This window comes from Sprattus sprattus (assembly GCF_963457725.1).
Source record: "Sprattus sprattus genome assembly, chromosome: 3".
NCBI lineage: Eukaryota > Metazoa > Chordata > Actinopteri > Clupeiformes > Clupeidae > Sprattus > Sprattus sprattus.
The window spans coordinates 48,727,649-48,744,413 of NC_137922.1; the positions used below are offsets into that span (position 1 = coordinate 48,727,649).

Genomic DNA, 16,765 nt, shown 5'->3' on the forward strand with positions numbered 1-16,765 from the left:
TTTATCCACTTTTAACTTTAATATGTTGTACGTCCACCTTTTGCAGCAATTACAGCAGCACATCTCTCTGGCATAGAGTCAATGTATTTCTTGAGAACTTCAACAGTTATGTTATCCCATGCCTTCTGCAGGTCAAGCCAAAGGCTTTCCTTGGAATGTACAATAGATCTGTCAAGTTTATTTTCCAACTTGCCCCGAATTTGCTTGATGGGTTTGAAGACGGGACTTTGAGAGGGCCGGTCCATCATTTTCAATGTTTTAGCAGATTCCTTGTCGCCGGTAGTTTCGGCAATAGTTAAAATAATGTTTAGGGTCATTGTCCTCTTGGAAAATAAATCCAGGCCCAATAAGACGTCTCCAAGAAGGAACTTTGTGCCTCACCAGAATGTTGTTGTGGTATACTTTTGTATCCATGATGCCGTCAATTTAGCCAAAGTCACCTGTTCGTGAGGCTTAAATTGCACCCCACACTATAATATTACCCCCTCCTCGTTTAACTGTTGGCAAGAGACACACATTTTTATATCTCTCCCCCTCACTTCGTGGAACATACACGCTTTGCTTGTTGCCAAACTGTTCAAACCTGGATTCATCAGTACACAACACTTAAACCAATATTTCTTTGTCCATTTCTTGTGTTCTTTTGCAAATTTCAGGCCTTACACTCAATTGTTCTCTTTCAGTAATGTTTCTTTGCTGCTATTCTGCCAAAAAAAGTCCTTCTTCTCCCAGTTTCCGACAAACAGTTCTTGAAGACACTGTTGCGCCATTAGTCATTGTGATGTTGATCTCGTCGCACAGTTCTTGTAACTCTTTCTTCGGTCCTGAAGACTGAGAATTTTGAAATGCTTCACTTGTGTGTCTGAGAGATGAAAAAAGAAACCTCTCCCCTTTCGGTTCTGGTGCCATGGCGGTCTAAAGTGTACTTTACAGTGCTGGGACTGCATCTCAAGTCCTTGGCTATGCGGCAGTAACTCCAGCAAGCATCAAAAAAACCTTTATTCGAACCCGTTGCTCACTCGTTAGCTCCTTCTTCACCTTAGCCATGTTCAAAGAGCAACATGTGCTTCGAGACTGCTTCTAGAGGCTTTGAATCTATAGCATTTGGTGGTGTGGCCTCAGTGACAAAACCCTGATGTTACCAATCACTTAATGAGCAGTTTAGGCCTTGTACATTCAAAAATATCACCGAGCTGTGTCCTAAGACTCTTGCATCACCATCAATTTAACCACAAAAACACCTGACAATGATGACACAAGTCATTTGGCTTCTTCTGTGCAGGAACCTGATTGTGTGACATTGACAGTGAAATAGGCCTAGCTTGTTTTTGTACGGAAAATGACCTAAATCTCATTATGATGGCTCTATTCTATTGTTTATAGAACATAATGATGACTTTGTAGATATTTCATTAGTTTTTAGGGTATTTAAATGGCCAATTCAATGAAAACAACTGAAAACTCTTAAATATGTCTAGTGTTCTAATAATTTTGGCCACCACTGTATATATGATGCATGGTGTGACACAGAGATGTTTATTTCTGCATAACGATTTTTCACAAGACTCTGCCTCAGTATAGCGGTTGGTTAACTGCACAGCAGGGGATTTACAAGCCCTCCCTTAACCCAGCTGTGTGAGGGGCCCCTGAATGCCGCGGCTATTAGCACACCTTACCTGAAGTGCAGCAGCTGTTTAGCCCAGGCTATAAATAGCAGGCGTGAAACAGCCAAGAGGCCTTGGAACATTCAGTGGATGATGTAGTTTCATTGCACACCCACTAGAGGGCAGACGTCCTAAAGAGGAACAGAGGCTGGGGAAACATGTGTCTATGTCAGCAAAGGGCATGGTTGGATAACGCAATGCACTAAACACAACCCGAAAGCAGCTTGATTAGCTCAACACTTACACTAGACAGCAAGCAAACCCAGAAATAGCTCTTAAGGTGTATGTGTAAGTGTAAGGAACACACACAATCCATACAGTTCAAAGAAGTCACACACATTTCTTTTTTTTAGAATAGTTTATTCTAATAGTTTAGTTAATTTACACAAATATAATTGTCTTCTTTGATAATACAAAGGTAACATCTAGAAAAAAAGAGAGAAAATGCTTCCAACACCATAAAATAAACATTATATACAGGCAACATGGCTGGCAGTTTGGCAAGCGAACAGCCAGGAGTACTGAACATGGTTCTCCTTTCATCACGCATGTAAACAATGGCAACGAGAATTTATACAATTTACATCACACTAATTTACACAAAAAGTGCATTCACCATTGATAATTACCTGGCGCAGTGATGGTGAGGTGATTTGCATAGTTAGTTTGAGGGGAGAAATCACATTTCTTTTCTTTTTTAAAGCGCTTTGTTGTTGTCCAGCACTTTATTGCTAAGACAAGGAGAACAATGAGTTGGCTGAACTAATGCTGCGTTCAATGTAAGTCAAAAACTTGAAGAGCTTGCATGGCGTTTTAAAGTGAATGGGTTTTCTTGCTGAATGATGACATGAGGATGCCGTTCAAAGTTTTCTCCTCAAACGCCCTTCTGAATTTCTGAGTTACTTTGAATGCAGCATGAATTTAAAAGAAGTGCTCAAGTGATGAAAGAACCTACTCAAATCATGAAGGTTAAGGAAGCTTTTACCTAGTTTAGAAAAGAGAAGCTGCAGACCTTAAAACAACTAAAAACCACTGAGAAAAACAAAACGCATAAAAGTGCTTATAAATTCAGTTAAATGTACATTAATAATTTTTCTTTATTTGCTTGCAAAAGTAAAGGATTTGTTTATACATTAAGACTTATGACCATTAAAAAAAAATCTCTCAAGCCAGTAAAGCTAAAGCAGTTTTTACAAAGTAGCTCGCCTTTTAAAAGCGCCCAAACAGCCAATGATTTCAAAATGTCTGACTATGAAAAGGCACATCAAGGTCAGACCCGTGCCAGAGACAGAACGTCCATGAGGGTTAGGACTGATGATCAACAATGACAGGTATGAGCTTTTCCTCCTCTTACAATCAAAAGAAGGGTGGGATCCCAAACCCCTTATGGTTCTATGTCTCATCTATATAAAAGTCCTAAAGAATCAGCCCAGAAACCTCTGATAACCAGGTTTTTGGGAATCCTTTTCAGAATTATTTTGCTATAGAGTAGTGAGAGAGACCATAGAGTGACAGAGACCTTCCTCGGCACATGTACTGTTCTCAATCAATCAATCAATCAATCAATCAATCATCGATCTTATATAGCGCTTCTCTGACTGGTAAGAGTCTAAGTACGTAGATGCTTAAAGGGGCAATAAGACCTTTTCCATTCCTTAGAGGTGCAATCAGTAGTTTTTCTTTCCAAAGACAAAACACTTTTAAGACCTACCATGATAATTCCACTCTGAGGGGAGATGTTTCCCATACATCTTCAGGGTTTTTAATAGGTCTGTCTTAAGTTTCACCGCCAGAAAACTGTAACAGTTGTAATAAAATGGCATCATTGGTGTACGTTTCTATGCATTTTTGTAACAGAAATTGCGTACTGCACCTGAAAGGAGGCTGTGAGAACTCTTTTTCCCATGACTATATAGATACCCCTGCCTCTCCAGGTGTATGCTATATTAATATTAAGCTCTTGTGTTGACAAAAATGTACTATTGTACCGATGACACCAACATACATCTTTTGTAAACGTATTCATCAGTAACAACCATATCTCTGAAAACAGCATAGACAATAGTAGACATAGACATAGTCTTTTTTTTTTTTTTAAACATTCATATTTGGACGTATGGGAAATTTACAGGGGCATATAAGCAAGGAGTGACAGTTTTAGATGAACTGAATAACCTGTGGAAGAGCCAACATAAAAGTGAAAAGAGGTTTGAAAAGCAAGTGTGCAACTGAGTAATTGCTCGCTGAGAACATCAGCCATTTTAAAATAGGTTCGACAGTGAATATGCCAACATAACATTCCTTGCGGAGGTCTTGTTTGCTTCGTATGCTTGGGTTCTGTGGGGCAGGGGGGTTATAAATAGTGCAAACCAAAGGGTGATACGCAGAAAGGCCTGGAAGACTCGTTACCGTAACAGTCAGCTTCAACCAGGGGATTGGGGGGGGGGGGGGGGGGGGTCACTAATATACTCTTTGAGTTTTGAAAAACAACCAGTTCAGGCCAAGAAAGTGTAAATTCCTTTACAAAAACATAACAACAGTACAAAACCAAACTTTCGGCTCTAAAGTGAATACATTCATTAATGAGTAAATAGGGGTCACAATGTAAGTCAAAAAAATATTAAGGCCTCAATTTATCAGGGTTTGCTGGACATAATCTTTACTTGAAAAGATTTGTATCAACATAATTATCTTTTTTGGCTCTCATTAAAGGTGTTGATTTATTTTTTTCAGATGAACTCACAGGCCTCGACAAGAGGTTGAACAAAATGACAAATAAAATGTCTTCCAATTTTTTATGTATTCTCATGTTTATATAACATGTTGAAGCTACTGATATTTTAAGGGGAGATTTTAAAAAAATAATTCTCATAGCTTGTTTTCCTGTTCTGACAAAAACTGCTGCTCTGTTCACATTTAGGTCACCGCTTTAGAAACTGTCTGATTTCAGCTGGTGTAACACTGATTTGTAAACATCTGACCAACAGACACTCATGTCCATACTGTTACCAACGACAACAGCCCAACAGTTTTACACAGCGTTGTATTTACTTTGCACTGAAAGCTATGACAAATTTCACCAATCTGCTGTTGTCTGGTTTTTGTGCTGTTTTGTAGGATAGTATGTGAGTAGCTGTGTGAAATATATATTTAATTAAATATAATGAATCGTGTATATAAACATACAAATAAATAAACAAATGGAATGTTCACAAATCAGTGTTTTACTTGCGCTGAGAGCAGAAAGTTTGTGGCGGCCATTTTGAGGAAGTGCGGTATTCCCATCTGGGAAAACGTGTTTAGATATTCACATTAGTGTGAGCACATTTAGGATGGGAAGACAAAGACAAAAAAAGTCTTTTTCAAACCTCATGAGTAAAAAAGAAAGCAAGCAAACCTTCCTTACTCACACACCTTTAGTCCACCTCTACCGGATTTTGTGCGATCCCATCTGGTTAAGTGCTGGTAGAGTACATATGTGTGTTTTTTGTGTGCGTGTGTGAGTTTGTGTGTGTGTGTGTGTGTGTGTGTGTGTGTGTGTGTGTGTGTGTGTGTGTGTGTGTATGTGTTTGTGTGTGTACGTGTATTTGAGTGTGTGTTTGTGTGTGTGTGTGTGTGTGTGTGAGAGCGAATTGCTTATTTCCACGACAAGGGTTGCCATCCCAGAATCCTTACCCTCACCCCGCCAGTGGTTATACCACCGACTCCCGCAACGCTGCCAGCTCCTCCCTGGAGAGGGGAGACCGGGCACTCCCGAGGGGCGCCGAGCGCAGTACCACCTCATTGGTCACCTCCACGGGCACCACCAGGTGGTGGCCCACAGGTGGCCGGGGGTAGGTGGCATGGGGTTGGGGATGGGGGTGGGGGTGCAACTGCGCGGAGGTGGGGGGTTGCGGCTCTGCCTGCTGCAGGGTCGGGGGCACTTGCTCGGTGACGACAACGGCATTGGCTGGCTGGGGTCTGGATTTCACCTCCAAGGCCATGGCCAGTTCGGGGTTGCTGCCGTAAAAGGCGTTCATCTTGCGGGCGATGAGGCCCTCTGTCTCGGGTGGCTGGTTGTCATCCTGGGCGGGCTGCACCTGTCCACGGTGCCGGTGCAGGTGGGCGGCGTGCCGGGCACCGCGGCGGAACAGGTACGCCCGGTAGGCCCGCTGCAGCACCACGGCGGCCTCCTCCTCCTGCTTGCGCCGCACCGTGGTGGTGATGGGCTCGAAGGAGGCCGAGGTGGGGTTGTTCATGACGAACTTGAGCTGGATGCTCTCTCGCATGGCCGCCATCTCGATGGTGTCACCCAGCACCTCCTGGGTCACCGCCAGCAGAATGTCCAGGCAGTGGATCTTGTCGCCGGTGCAGATGGGCAAGTCCATGGCGATGAGGCGCAGCTGGTTAGGCTTAGCGATCCGGAAGGGAGGAAGCAGCGTGTGGCAGAACTCGGAGAGACGCTCGTAAGGCAGGAACTGCGTGGCCTCGGGGTCGAACTTCTCCCACGTCTCGTAGAACATCTCGAAGTCGTCCTCACAGAGCGCGTCACCGCTTTCCTCCTGAGCCGTGTTGAAGTTCTCCAGGATGATGGCGATGTACATGTTGACCACCACCAGAAAGGACATGATGATGTAGCTGCAGAAGAACAAGATGCCCATGCCAGGGTTGCCGCAGTTGCCCCGCACGTCCGACCCAGGGTTCTCCACGTCGGGGTCGCAGTCTGGCGGGCCGCTGTTCAGGATCGGGAGCAAGAGACCGTCCCAGCCAGCCGAGGTGGTGATCTCGAAGAGGCAGACGATGCTGCTGCCAAAGGTCTCGAAGCTGAACATGTCGTCGATGCCGGCCTGCTTCTTAATGTAGGCGAAGTTGGACATGCCGAAGATGGAAAAGATGAACATGATGAGGAAGAGCAGCAAGCCGATGTTGAAGAGCGCAGGAAGTGACATCATCAGAGCGAACAACAACGTCCTGATGCCTTTAGCACCTCTGATCAGACGTAACACTCGCCCGATTCTGGCCAATCGGATGACACGGAACAGGGTGGGCGACACAAAGTACTTCTCAATGATGTCTGACAACGCGAGACCTAAACAGACAGAACACATCAGTGTTGGCATGGCAACATGAGGCCTAAACAGACAGAACACATCAGTGTTGGCATGGCAACATGAGGCCTAAAACGATAGAACACATCAGTGTTGCTGAAAAGAGGGCATAGCAAAAGTTTGGTAAGAGTATAATGGGTCCTTTGATAATGTACCTTTCACACAGATAATTTTATCCATAGAAATTTATAGTTAAAGTAGACTAGAATTATTATAATTATTATTTTTTTAAATGTTTTATGAACACAAGCATAGTTATGTGTGTCAATAAGCTCAGGGTGTAGACGTTTACTCTAGTTTCATAGTTTTTAAATGCAAAACAACAATTTAAATGACCTGACAGTGTGTGCTTTGGCACCTGAACAAATCAACCTTGTAGTCTTGATGCTTCAGACATTTGACTGGAATGCAGTAATATTGATTGAAGTATTTAGTAAGCTCAAAATAGCATAGAAAACATACCAGCGACTGAGAGAATGACGACGACAAAGTCAAACACATTCCAGCCGATGGTGAAGAAGTGGTGTCTGAGGGCGAACAATTTCATCGTGGTCTCACTAGTGAAGACCACGATGAAGGCCAGGTTGATCTGGTAGAGCACTTCCACCTTCTCCGGGCTCTGGTCGTCAGTCTCCACCATCATGGTCACCATGTTAAGGCAGATGAGGACCATGATGAAGATGTCGAAGAACTGCTGGGTGATGAGGTCATAGACCTTGCCCTGGATTTCGTTCTGGAAGACAGGAAGTGACACGGAGACCGTCAGAGGTGGAGCTGTTCAGGTCATAAATTCTCTCTTTGCTCAGGTGGCTCTTTCAACTACAGTATGTGCTTTAAATTAAATTAAATTAAATTAAATTAAATTAAATTAAATTAAATTAAATTAAAATTCATTTCAATTCAATTAAATTCAATTCAATTCAATTCAATTCAATTCAATTCAATTCAATTCAATTCAATTCAATTCAATTCAATTCAATTCAATTCAAGTTTGTTGTCACATCACTAACACAGATGTGGCTGTGAGTGAAAATGTGGGGATCTGAACACTAGAACACTACCACACTATTAGCAGCCAGTGCAGTATCAACACAACAACAACATCATCAACATCAACATTCAACATCAACATCAACATCAACATCAACATCAACATCAACATCAACACATCAACATCAACATCAACATCAACATCAACATCAACATCAACATCAACATCAACATCAACATCAACATCAACACATCAACAGACAATAAACAATGAAGACAAAGAGGAAGGGGACGTGACGGAGATGAGCGCGTTACTCACAGACGGTCTAGGGATGGGTTTGACAGGCTTCTTGGAGCCCAGTTTCTTCATGGCCTCGTGGTACTTCTTCTGTTCCTCTGTCATGAAGACGTCACCTCCAAAGTACAGTGGAAGAAACAAGACAAATTATTCTTTTCCTTCGCCAATGTGACACATTGGCGTTATCAGTGTGACAGTGTCACAGGTGACAAATCTTATTGAAATTCCGCTGCTGCACCAACGGTCAAATTTTCCTGTGTGTTCATTGCATGTTTTTTTTTTGTTTGTTTTTAGTTTTTCGTTTTTTGTTACTGCATCTGCAAACATCTTACAGACAAAAAGACAAAAAGACAAAGAAGACAAAAAAAGATGCACTAAATGTACATAGTAACAGGTCATCTTAATTATGCCTTCAGAAGCACAACATCATTGTAGCTGTGTTCATGATGATCCATGTGTTCAAATGATGGCATGTAGTGATTTGGTGCTTATCTTTTGCTTCTGCTGGTTGAAATTGTCGATGATGACACCGATGAAGAGGTTGAGGGTAAAGAAAGAGCCAAAGATGATGAAGATGACAAAGTACAGATACATGTACATGTTGATCTCGTATGAGGGCTGGTCCTCTACCTGAGGGAGAAGAACAGAACAAAGCCGGGTATAACTACCAACATGACCCGATATCACCATGACTACCAACATGACCTGATATCACCATGACTACCAACATGACCTGATTTAACCTGTCAGACTTTCTCTTTGAGAGTTGGTGCATCTCTCCCTCTGTCTGTCTATGTTTGTACGTGTAAATGGGCGTGTATGTGTGTGTGTGTGTGTGTGTGTGTGTGTGTGTGTGTGTGTGTGTGTGTGTGTGTGTGTGTGTGTGTGTGTGTGTGTCAGTGGAGGCTTCTCCATTGAGGAGAGGGAGGAAGATCCTCCTTAACATTTTGAGAATAAAAAGTGTACTTTGCCCAGACTACTGTGATTAATTAAAACCCTTAAATAGGACTACTTTAATACCTTTGTATATGTAATGTTAGTTTCCCTGGGTAAAGATGACATTAGCACCCCCTATCGCTATCGAAAATTACTGCCGGAGGACCTTCCTCCCTCTACCCTCCATTGACTCCCATTCATTTCTCTGCCTGCGCTGGCGGCTCGTGGAATGCGTTGACTTCAATGGCAGAGAGGAGGACGATCCTCCTCTGAGAGGGTGTGACTAGTTTAGGGGTCTGGATAGCGCTAAAATCTATTAACGAATAGGCTGGAGTCACGTCTGCGCTATAAACCAATAAGCAGAGGCCCTGGATATGGTGGGTGGGGTTATCCCCTCAAATCTAGGCTACGAAAGATAATCTGCTCAGTCTAAGAGAAACAGTTAAGCAAGAATATCTGATCATTTTAATATTAGAACACATTAGCAAATTAGCAAATAAAGTAAACTATGGAAACCGAGGACATTGTTCATGTTTTATTACAGAAACCATTCCATGGGGTGAGTTACAATGACAAGTTGGCCATTAAAGCAACAGGTAGACCAATTCCAAAGATTGAAATCACCAAAAGCAACGGCAGAGTCAGTGTCGTGAGTGCTACATGATTTGCTAGGTAGGGTGACTGGTAGCATTACCAACAATCGGTTATATTGCTGGCCCTGTTTACTAATGAATGTCAACTCTCCAACGTGGTCTTTTCATGGATTTACTGATATAAAAAATATTGACAGGGCAACCAAGCGCCACGACAAATGTCAAGACCACGTTGGTGCTGCTATCCGCCTTTCATTGCTAGGCGGCACCATGCCTATAGAGCGGTTAGTGGATGAGGGTGTGCGGCTGCAAATTCAACAGCACAACGCTAAAGTGCGTGGCAATAGGGAGGTGGTAAAACGTCTGTTAGATGCAACGGCTTACCTAGGCATGCTAGAGTTGTCTTTCAGGGGGCATAACGAAGGGGAAAATTCTGACAACAAGGGCAATTACAGGGAACTTGCGGAGGTGATAGCGAAGTATGACCGTGTTCTGGCAGAACATCTGGAAAGCTCCACCGTCTTCTCACAGGCATGTCAAAAACAATCCAGAACGATCTAATTGCAGCCATTCACCATTCGATTGAAACAGAGCTAGAAAAGGAACTTAACAGGGCACACTTCTTTTCCTGGCAAATTGACGAGACCACAGACATTAGCTGTCATTCTCAGCTGTCTGTCATCTTGCGCTATGTTGATGACCACGGTACAATTCAGGAACGCCGTTTTTCTAGCCAATAATACTTGAGAAAAAGGATGTAAGTGAATGATTCAGAGCATGATGCATTTGAAATGGCATCAATTATGGTCTTGTGTCTTCATTCTTCTTAAAACAATTGTAGCTGAAAATAATCAGACATATTACAACCAATAGCTTCAGTCATTGAGTGGAAAAAATAGGCCCAATGATTGGCCCAGAATCTTTTATTTAGTTTTACAAATCAAGAGTAGTCCTGATTTGACTAATTGCCTTTGCATCCTTTCCTTCTGGCCTGGACTAGTCCATCAAAGACATGCTGCCCACCAGCTTTCAAAGTACAATGCTGCCACTGGTGAATTTATCAATTTTATTCACAAAATTATCCCTCCCGGCTATTTTGTGCTGTAGTTCACCAAAACACCCTGAAACAACTTGAGTCTCACATACTTATGCCACCAACAGTACAAATGGGCCAATGGCAACCAGCGCGCAGTCCTTCCTCCCTCACTTTAAAAACCACCAGCCGCCACTGGTGTGTGTGTGTGTGGAGCTGTTTAGTAGGTCAGTACCTCATGAAGAATCCACACAATAAGTTTGTGCAAATTTCCCTGTCTGACTGTCTTTATATGTATGTGTGTGTGCGTGTGTGCGTGTGTGCGTGTGTGCGTGTGTGTGTGTGTGTGTGTGTGTGTGTGTGTGTGTGTTTGTGTGTGTGTGTGTGTGTGTGTGTGTGTGTGTGTGTGTGTGTATGTGTGTGTGTGTGTGTGTGTATATGTAAAGTGTGGAGCTGTTGAGTAGGTCAGTACCTCTCGAGAATCCACTGCTGCGTACATAATTTCCATCCAGCCCTTGAAGGTTGCCTTAGAGGGGTAGAAGGTATTTTTTATTTAAAGTGAATACATATTTTACAAAATGATCTGTATAAGCCAGCATAGTATCCATGTCCATTTCTTACTGAATACATTATTTTTTTTAATTAAAATACAATTTTAGTAGACTTCTAGCAGCCCAGACAACCACTTGTCTTAATTTTTTTATATGTTAACAAAAGCAATTGCGTGTTTCTCCAGGTTGTTCAGTTTATATTGTTTTGTACATGATTCCAAAATATGATCCTTTTCTAAGTTCAAGGACAGATTTAGTGAATAGCCCCTCACCACTTGCAGTAAGGAGAGGTACCCGAGGCCCACATTGTCGTAGTTGACCTTGACGTTGATCCAGCGTGCCTCGTTGGTAAGAGCCTCGAGAGCCAGGCATTCGGTCTTGTTGTTGACCACGTCCATTGGGAAGAGCTCCTCAGTGGTGGTGTTTATGCATCGGTAGAACTTTCCGGCAAAGAGGTTGACCCCCATGATGCTGAAGATCAGCCAGAAGATTAGACACACCAGGAGCACGTTGAAGATGGACGGGATGGCCCCCATTAGCGCGTTCACCACCACCTGTTGTCATAGAAACAAGAGGTTACACCAAGAGCTCCTTATAGTAGTTCCTGATGGGCATAATTAATGCTATAGTTAAACTTCCTATGCGGTCTCTTAGCACCACCCGCATGTAGGCCTATATTTCAACATTTCATCCCCAAACATGTCCTTACCCTCATGCCTTCAAAGCGGGAGAGTGCTCTTAGGGGCCTCAGGGCCCTGAGTGTACGGAGCGATTTGATCGGTCCCAGCTCTGCGTAGCCCATGAGGTTAGCTCCCATACTGATGAGAGACACCTGGGAGAGGAAAAGATAAGTATGATCTCACTGCTTCACATCTGTGTTCATGTATGTGCTTTCATATTTATTTATATATATTTATATTTTTTTACATTAATATATCTAACTAGGATTTCAAAGCATCTCCATGACAACACCCTCTGGTTCCACGACCCATGCCGATACTCACATCCACGATGAGGAAGTCCAGCCAGCACCAGGCATTAGTGAAGTAGGTCTTGAAGCCGTACGCCACCCACTTCAGCAGCATCTCCACGATGAAGACGTAGGTGAAGGCTTTATCAGCAAACTCAAGAATGATTTTGATCGTTCGTCGCCGCTCGAGGTAAATGTCCTCAAAGGCCTGGGAGACAGAGAGCAGAAGAGGCCTGAGGTGGGTGGGGAGACTGATTCTGGCTCACGCTTTTTGTTATTGGCTTCAGTGATTGATTGCTTGAGATTGTGAGATATTTATTTATATTATATAAATGTATATATAGTATACAATATGTTGTAATTATATTATATGTATTTCTTTTTATTAAATTTGTTTATTTACCTTTACTACATCTGGTTTGAGAGCTTAGGTTACAGTTAGAGTCTTTTGCTATAGTAAGGTTGGTGGAATGAGCTGCCTAGCACTACCAGAGTGGGGGCGTCCCTCTCTACCTTTAAGAAGCTCTTGAAGACCAAACTCCTTTTCTAACTTGCAATGTCTCTTCCTTTTTCTACCTCTCCTTATGTTTTCTCTAATGACACCTCCTCTAACTAGTCCTTAACTCGCACTTACAGTAGAGACATTCCTGCACTTTTTTTATTTCTTATGTAAAATAGTATTTATTGTTACACTAGGTCTCTAAAGCTCGTAGCTCGATTGTTCTCTTCTTTTGTACGTTGCTTTGGATAAAAGCATCTGCTAAATGTAAATGTAAAGGTAAGTAATTAATTGAAGGAACCTTATAATGCCTTATTTTTGTTTATGTTTTTTTTTATTGGTTTCTGAGAAACCTTAAAAAAAAAATAAGTTTCCCAGCAGGCTTTGCAGTAAGGCAGACATTTTGTTTCTTAGAGTACGCACCAGGGCACCGCTGCTGAGGAGGATCATAAAGACGATAAAGGTCTCAAAGTAATCGTGCTCCACAATCGTGAAACAGGCTCTGCGGAGGTTCCACCATTTTTTTCCTTTCCCCTGTGTGATGTCCACATCCAGAAATGGGAAGCGACGCACACATTCTATAGAGAGGGCAGGGAGACAATCAATTATCACGGTGAATTAACATGGTGAATTAACATGGTGAATTAACATGCTGAATTAACATGGTCAATTAACATGGTCAATTAACACATCCAATTAACAGGAGAGCACACAGTCTAGAGAGATGGCGGGGAGATGATCAATTAACACGAGGGCAGACAGTCTAGAGAGGGAAACAAGACGATCAATTAACACAAGGGCACACAGGAGAGGAGAGGAAGATGAGAGGAGAGGAAAGGAGAGGAGAGGAGAGGAGAGGAGAGATACGCACCCTCAGTGAAGCAGGCCTCTGGTTCTTCTGGTTCCGGTTCTGATTCCTCTTCTGGCTCTGGCTCAGGTTCTGGCGGCTTGTAGTCCACAGTACTGCACGTTGACGAGTCATCATCTGCCAACTGAGACGGGCAGCACCCATTATCACTGTGGCAATGCTATCCCATACTGCCATGCTATGAAAGCACATCTGAACTCAACTGCCCTTAACCTAACTGGAATAGTTAATAAGGGAGGGACATAAGGAAGAAGGGGTTTTTATGAGGAATAACACACAGAAAGAGAGGATGGCCTGATTACGTCCGGATCAAATTCAGACACAACCTTATGAAATTCAGGAAACAGACTGCAGTACCTCCTTCTTTTTCTTCTTCCCATCATCATCCTCATCGGACTCCTCGTCGCTCTCTTCGTCGCTCTCCTCGTCCTCTATATCCGACTCACCCTTAGCGATGGGCACCTTCAGCGTGTCACTGTCGGGCATCCCGTCCACCATCTTTTCCAGGTGGTTCAGGGGCAGACCGTCCTCCCCTACACCCTCGCCCTCTCCGGGCGGCTTCTTCGTCAGGTAGTGCCTAACCAGGCCGACCAGGAAGGCCTTCAGCCAGTCCACGCCACGGGTGATGCGGCCAATGGCGATCTGGAGGTTGTTCTCTCCGTCGTCGTCGGATTGGAGGTTGTCCCCGCTGAAGGAGCTCAGCAGCAAGGCAAGGAACAGATTCAACACCTGAGGGAGAGGGAGTGAGGGAGAGAGAGAGGGAGGTAGATATGGAGAGAGAGAGAGGGAGGTAGGGAGAGAGAGGGGGAGAGAGAGAGAAGGGGTGAGAGAAGGGGAGGTAGGGAGAGAGTCAGAGGGAGGCAGAGCGAGAGGGAGAGGGAGAGAGGGAGGGAGAGAGAGAGAGGGAGGTAGATATGGAGAGAGAGCGGGAGATAGGGAGAGAGAGAGAGAGGGAGAGAGAGAGAAGGGGTGAGAGAAGGTGAGGTAGAGAGAGAGAGAGACAGGGAGGTAGGGAGAGAGAGAGGGAGGTAGGGAGAGAGAGGGGGAGAGAGAGGGAGAGAGAGAAGGGGTGAGAGAAGGGGTGAGAGAAGGGGAGGTAGGGAGAGAAAGAGAGAGAGACAGGGAGGTAGGGAGAGAGAGGGGGAGAGAGAGGGACAGAGGGAGATGGGTAGAAGAATTAACGGTTGAGGAAATTAAAGTATACAAGTTTCATATAAACTTTTGGCATGTAAAGGAAAGGAAGATGTTGAACTCCTGAGGGAGAAAAACTCTCCTAGTTGAATCAAATCAAAGATGAAACAGCAGGAGAGAGAGGGACAGGTGGCAGAGACATATCTAACGAAGGAGTTTGTTTAGTAACATTTGAAGACTCCTAAAGACAAAAATAACGTATTTATATTCTATAACACAATGCTTGTCTAAAACGGTACACTAAAAACAAAAATGCAGTCATATCCTGTGTAGCGCACAATGATCTTATTTCAAGTCATACATGCCTGCTGCCTCAGTGTGCAGTGTCACAGTCTGCTTCCCCCGTAAAGAAAACGTTTAATAAGCTCTCCGATGTCACTAAGCCCGCAGCTATAAAAGCGGATCTTTTTCACTTGTAAAGCGACCCGTATCAGGTGTGTGTGAGTGTGTGTGTGTGTGTGTGTGTGAGTGTGTGTGTGTGTGTGTGTGTGTGTGAGTGTGTGTGTGTGTATGTGTGTGTGCGTGTGTATGTGCGTGTGAGTGTGTGTGTGAGTGTGTGTGGTTGTGTGTGTGTGTGTGTGTGTGTGTGTGTGTGTGTGTGTGTGTGTATGAGTGGCGTGGTGACGAGGCATTAATAAATATTGTGTTGACTGTCCGTGGCGTGGGGGCGCGGGGGGAGGCTATATTTAGGGCCTAAACCCTGCGGGTCCCGCTCTACTCGCGGTTCCTATTTCCACCCTGCAGAGCTGGATCATGGTTACAGGGGACTCGCCGAGACCGGACCGGATCATTCCGCCGGTCGAGATGGGAATCAGTGAGAGGCTCACCAAAAGGGCTGAGAGAGATAGAGAGAGAGAGTGAGAGAGAGAGAGAGAGAGAGATAGATAAAGAGAGAAGAAGGGGAGAGAGAGAGAGAGAGGGGAGACAGAGAGAGATGGGAGAGAGACAGAGAGAGAGTAAGAGAGAGGGAGGGAGAGAGACAGAGAGAGAGGGAGGGGGTAGAGTTAGAGAGAGAGAGAGAGAGAGAGAGAGAGAGAGAGCGAGAGAGGTTGGGGGAGAGTTAGAGCGAAAGAGAGATACCCAGCTAGAGATACAGACAGAAAAGAGTTGGAGACAGAGAGAGAGAGACAGAGATGGAGGCAGAGAGACAGCAAGAAAGAGAGGAGGAGAAAGTTGGTCATACCCAAAGTCATACCCAGAGAGACAAGCCAACCGAGAGACAAAGAGAGATACAAAAAGACAGAGAGACTAGAGAGGGGTATCCACACCACATTCACACAAACACACATACACACAGAGTACACACAATACACACACTTGCACGCTGCTGTAGAGTATATGCAGCATATATGGTATATGTACAGTATGTAAGTCTGTCTTGATCCCGAGATACAGCAGGAAACAGACTTACAGTGCTACAGCACCCTATCAGCCTGACCCTGACCCTAACCAGCCTGACCCTAACCAGCCTGACCCTAACCAACCTGACCCTAATCAGCCTGACCCTAACCAGCCTGACCCTAACCCTAACCCGCCTGACCCTAATCAGCCTGACCCTAACCCTAATCAGCCTAACCCTAATCACCCTAACCCTAATCAGCCTGACCCTAATCAGCCTAACCCTAACCAGCCTGACCCTAATCAGCCTGACCCTAACCAGCCTGACCCTAACCCTAACCCGCCTGACCCTAATCACCCTAACCCTAATCAGCCTGACCCTAATCACACTAACCCTAATCACCCTAACCCTAGCAGCCTGACCCTAATCACCCTAACCATAATCACACTAACCCTAATCACCCTGACCCTAATCACCCTAATCACCCTAACCCTAATCAGCCTGACCCTAATCACCCTAATCAGTCTTACCCTAATCACCTGATCTCATCTCACTGGGAGGGGCTGAATTAATTGGACAGTGAAGTGAGGAATCAAGGAGGTAGGAAATGGAAACATAACACTTATCGAGGGGGTATGACACACCCCACACCATGAAAGGGTCAAGGATGTTACATCCACACTAACTCATTAAGATCTTTTATTTATTTATGTAACATCCACACTAACTCATTAAGATCTTTTATT

General features: G+C 44.1%; 1 protein-coding gene across 5 annotated transcripts in view; it reads right to left on the reverse strand.

The window, feature by feature from the left end:
• Positions 1–5,159: 5,159 nt before the first annotated feature.
• Positions 5,160–16,765, reverse strand: part of scn4aa (sodium channel, voltage-gated, type IV, alpha, a) — a 46,550-nt gene continuing 34,944 nt past the window's right edge. For all 5 annotated transcript variants that reach the window (XM_080833928.1, XM_080833927.1, XM_080833929.1 and 2 more), the window contains 11 exons: positions 13,847–14,218; positions 13,493–13,613; positions 13,045–13,199; positions 12,157–12,330; positions 11,862–11,984; positions 11,425–11,706; positions 11,074–11,127; positions 8,532–8,669; positions 8,061–8,162; positions 7,214–7,484; positions 5,160–6,732 (listed from right to left, as the gene is read on the reverse strand). In XM_080833928.1, the coding sequence (XP_080690054.1) occupies positions 5,357–6,732; positions 7,214–7,484; positions 8,061–8,162; positions 8,532–8,669; positions 11,074–11,127; positions 11,425–11,706; positions 11,862–11,984; positions 12,157–12,330; positions 13,045–13,199; positions 13,493–13,613; positions 13,847–14,218 (3,168 nt within the window). In that variant the 3' untranslated portion in view covers positions 5,160–5,356. The remainder of the gene's footprint in view (positions 6,733–7,213; positions 7,485–8,060; positions 8,163–8,531; positions 8,670–11,073; positions 11,128–11,424; positions 11,707–11,861; positions 11,985–12,156; positions 12,331–13,044; positions 13,200–13,492; positions 13,614–13,846; positions 14,219–16,765) is intronic.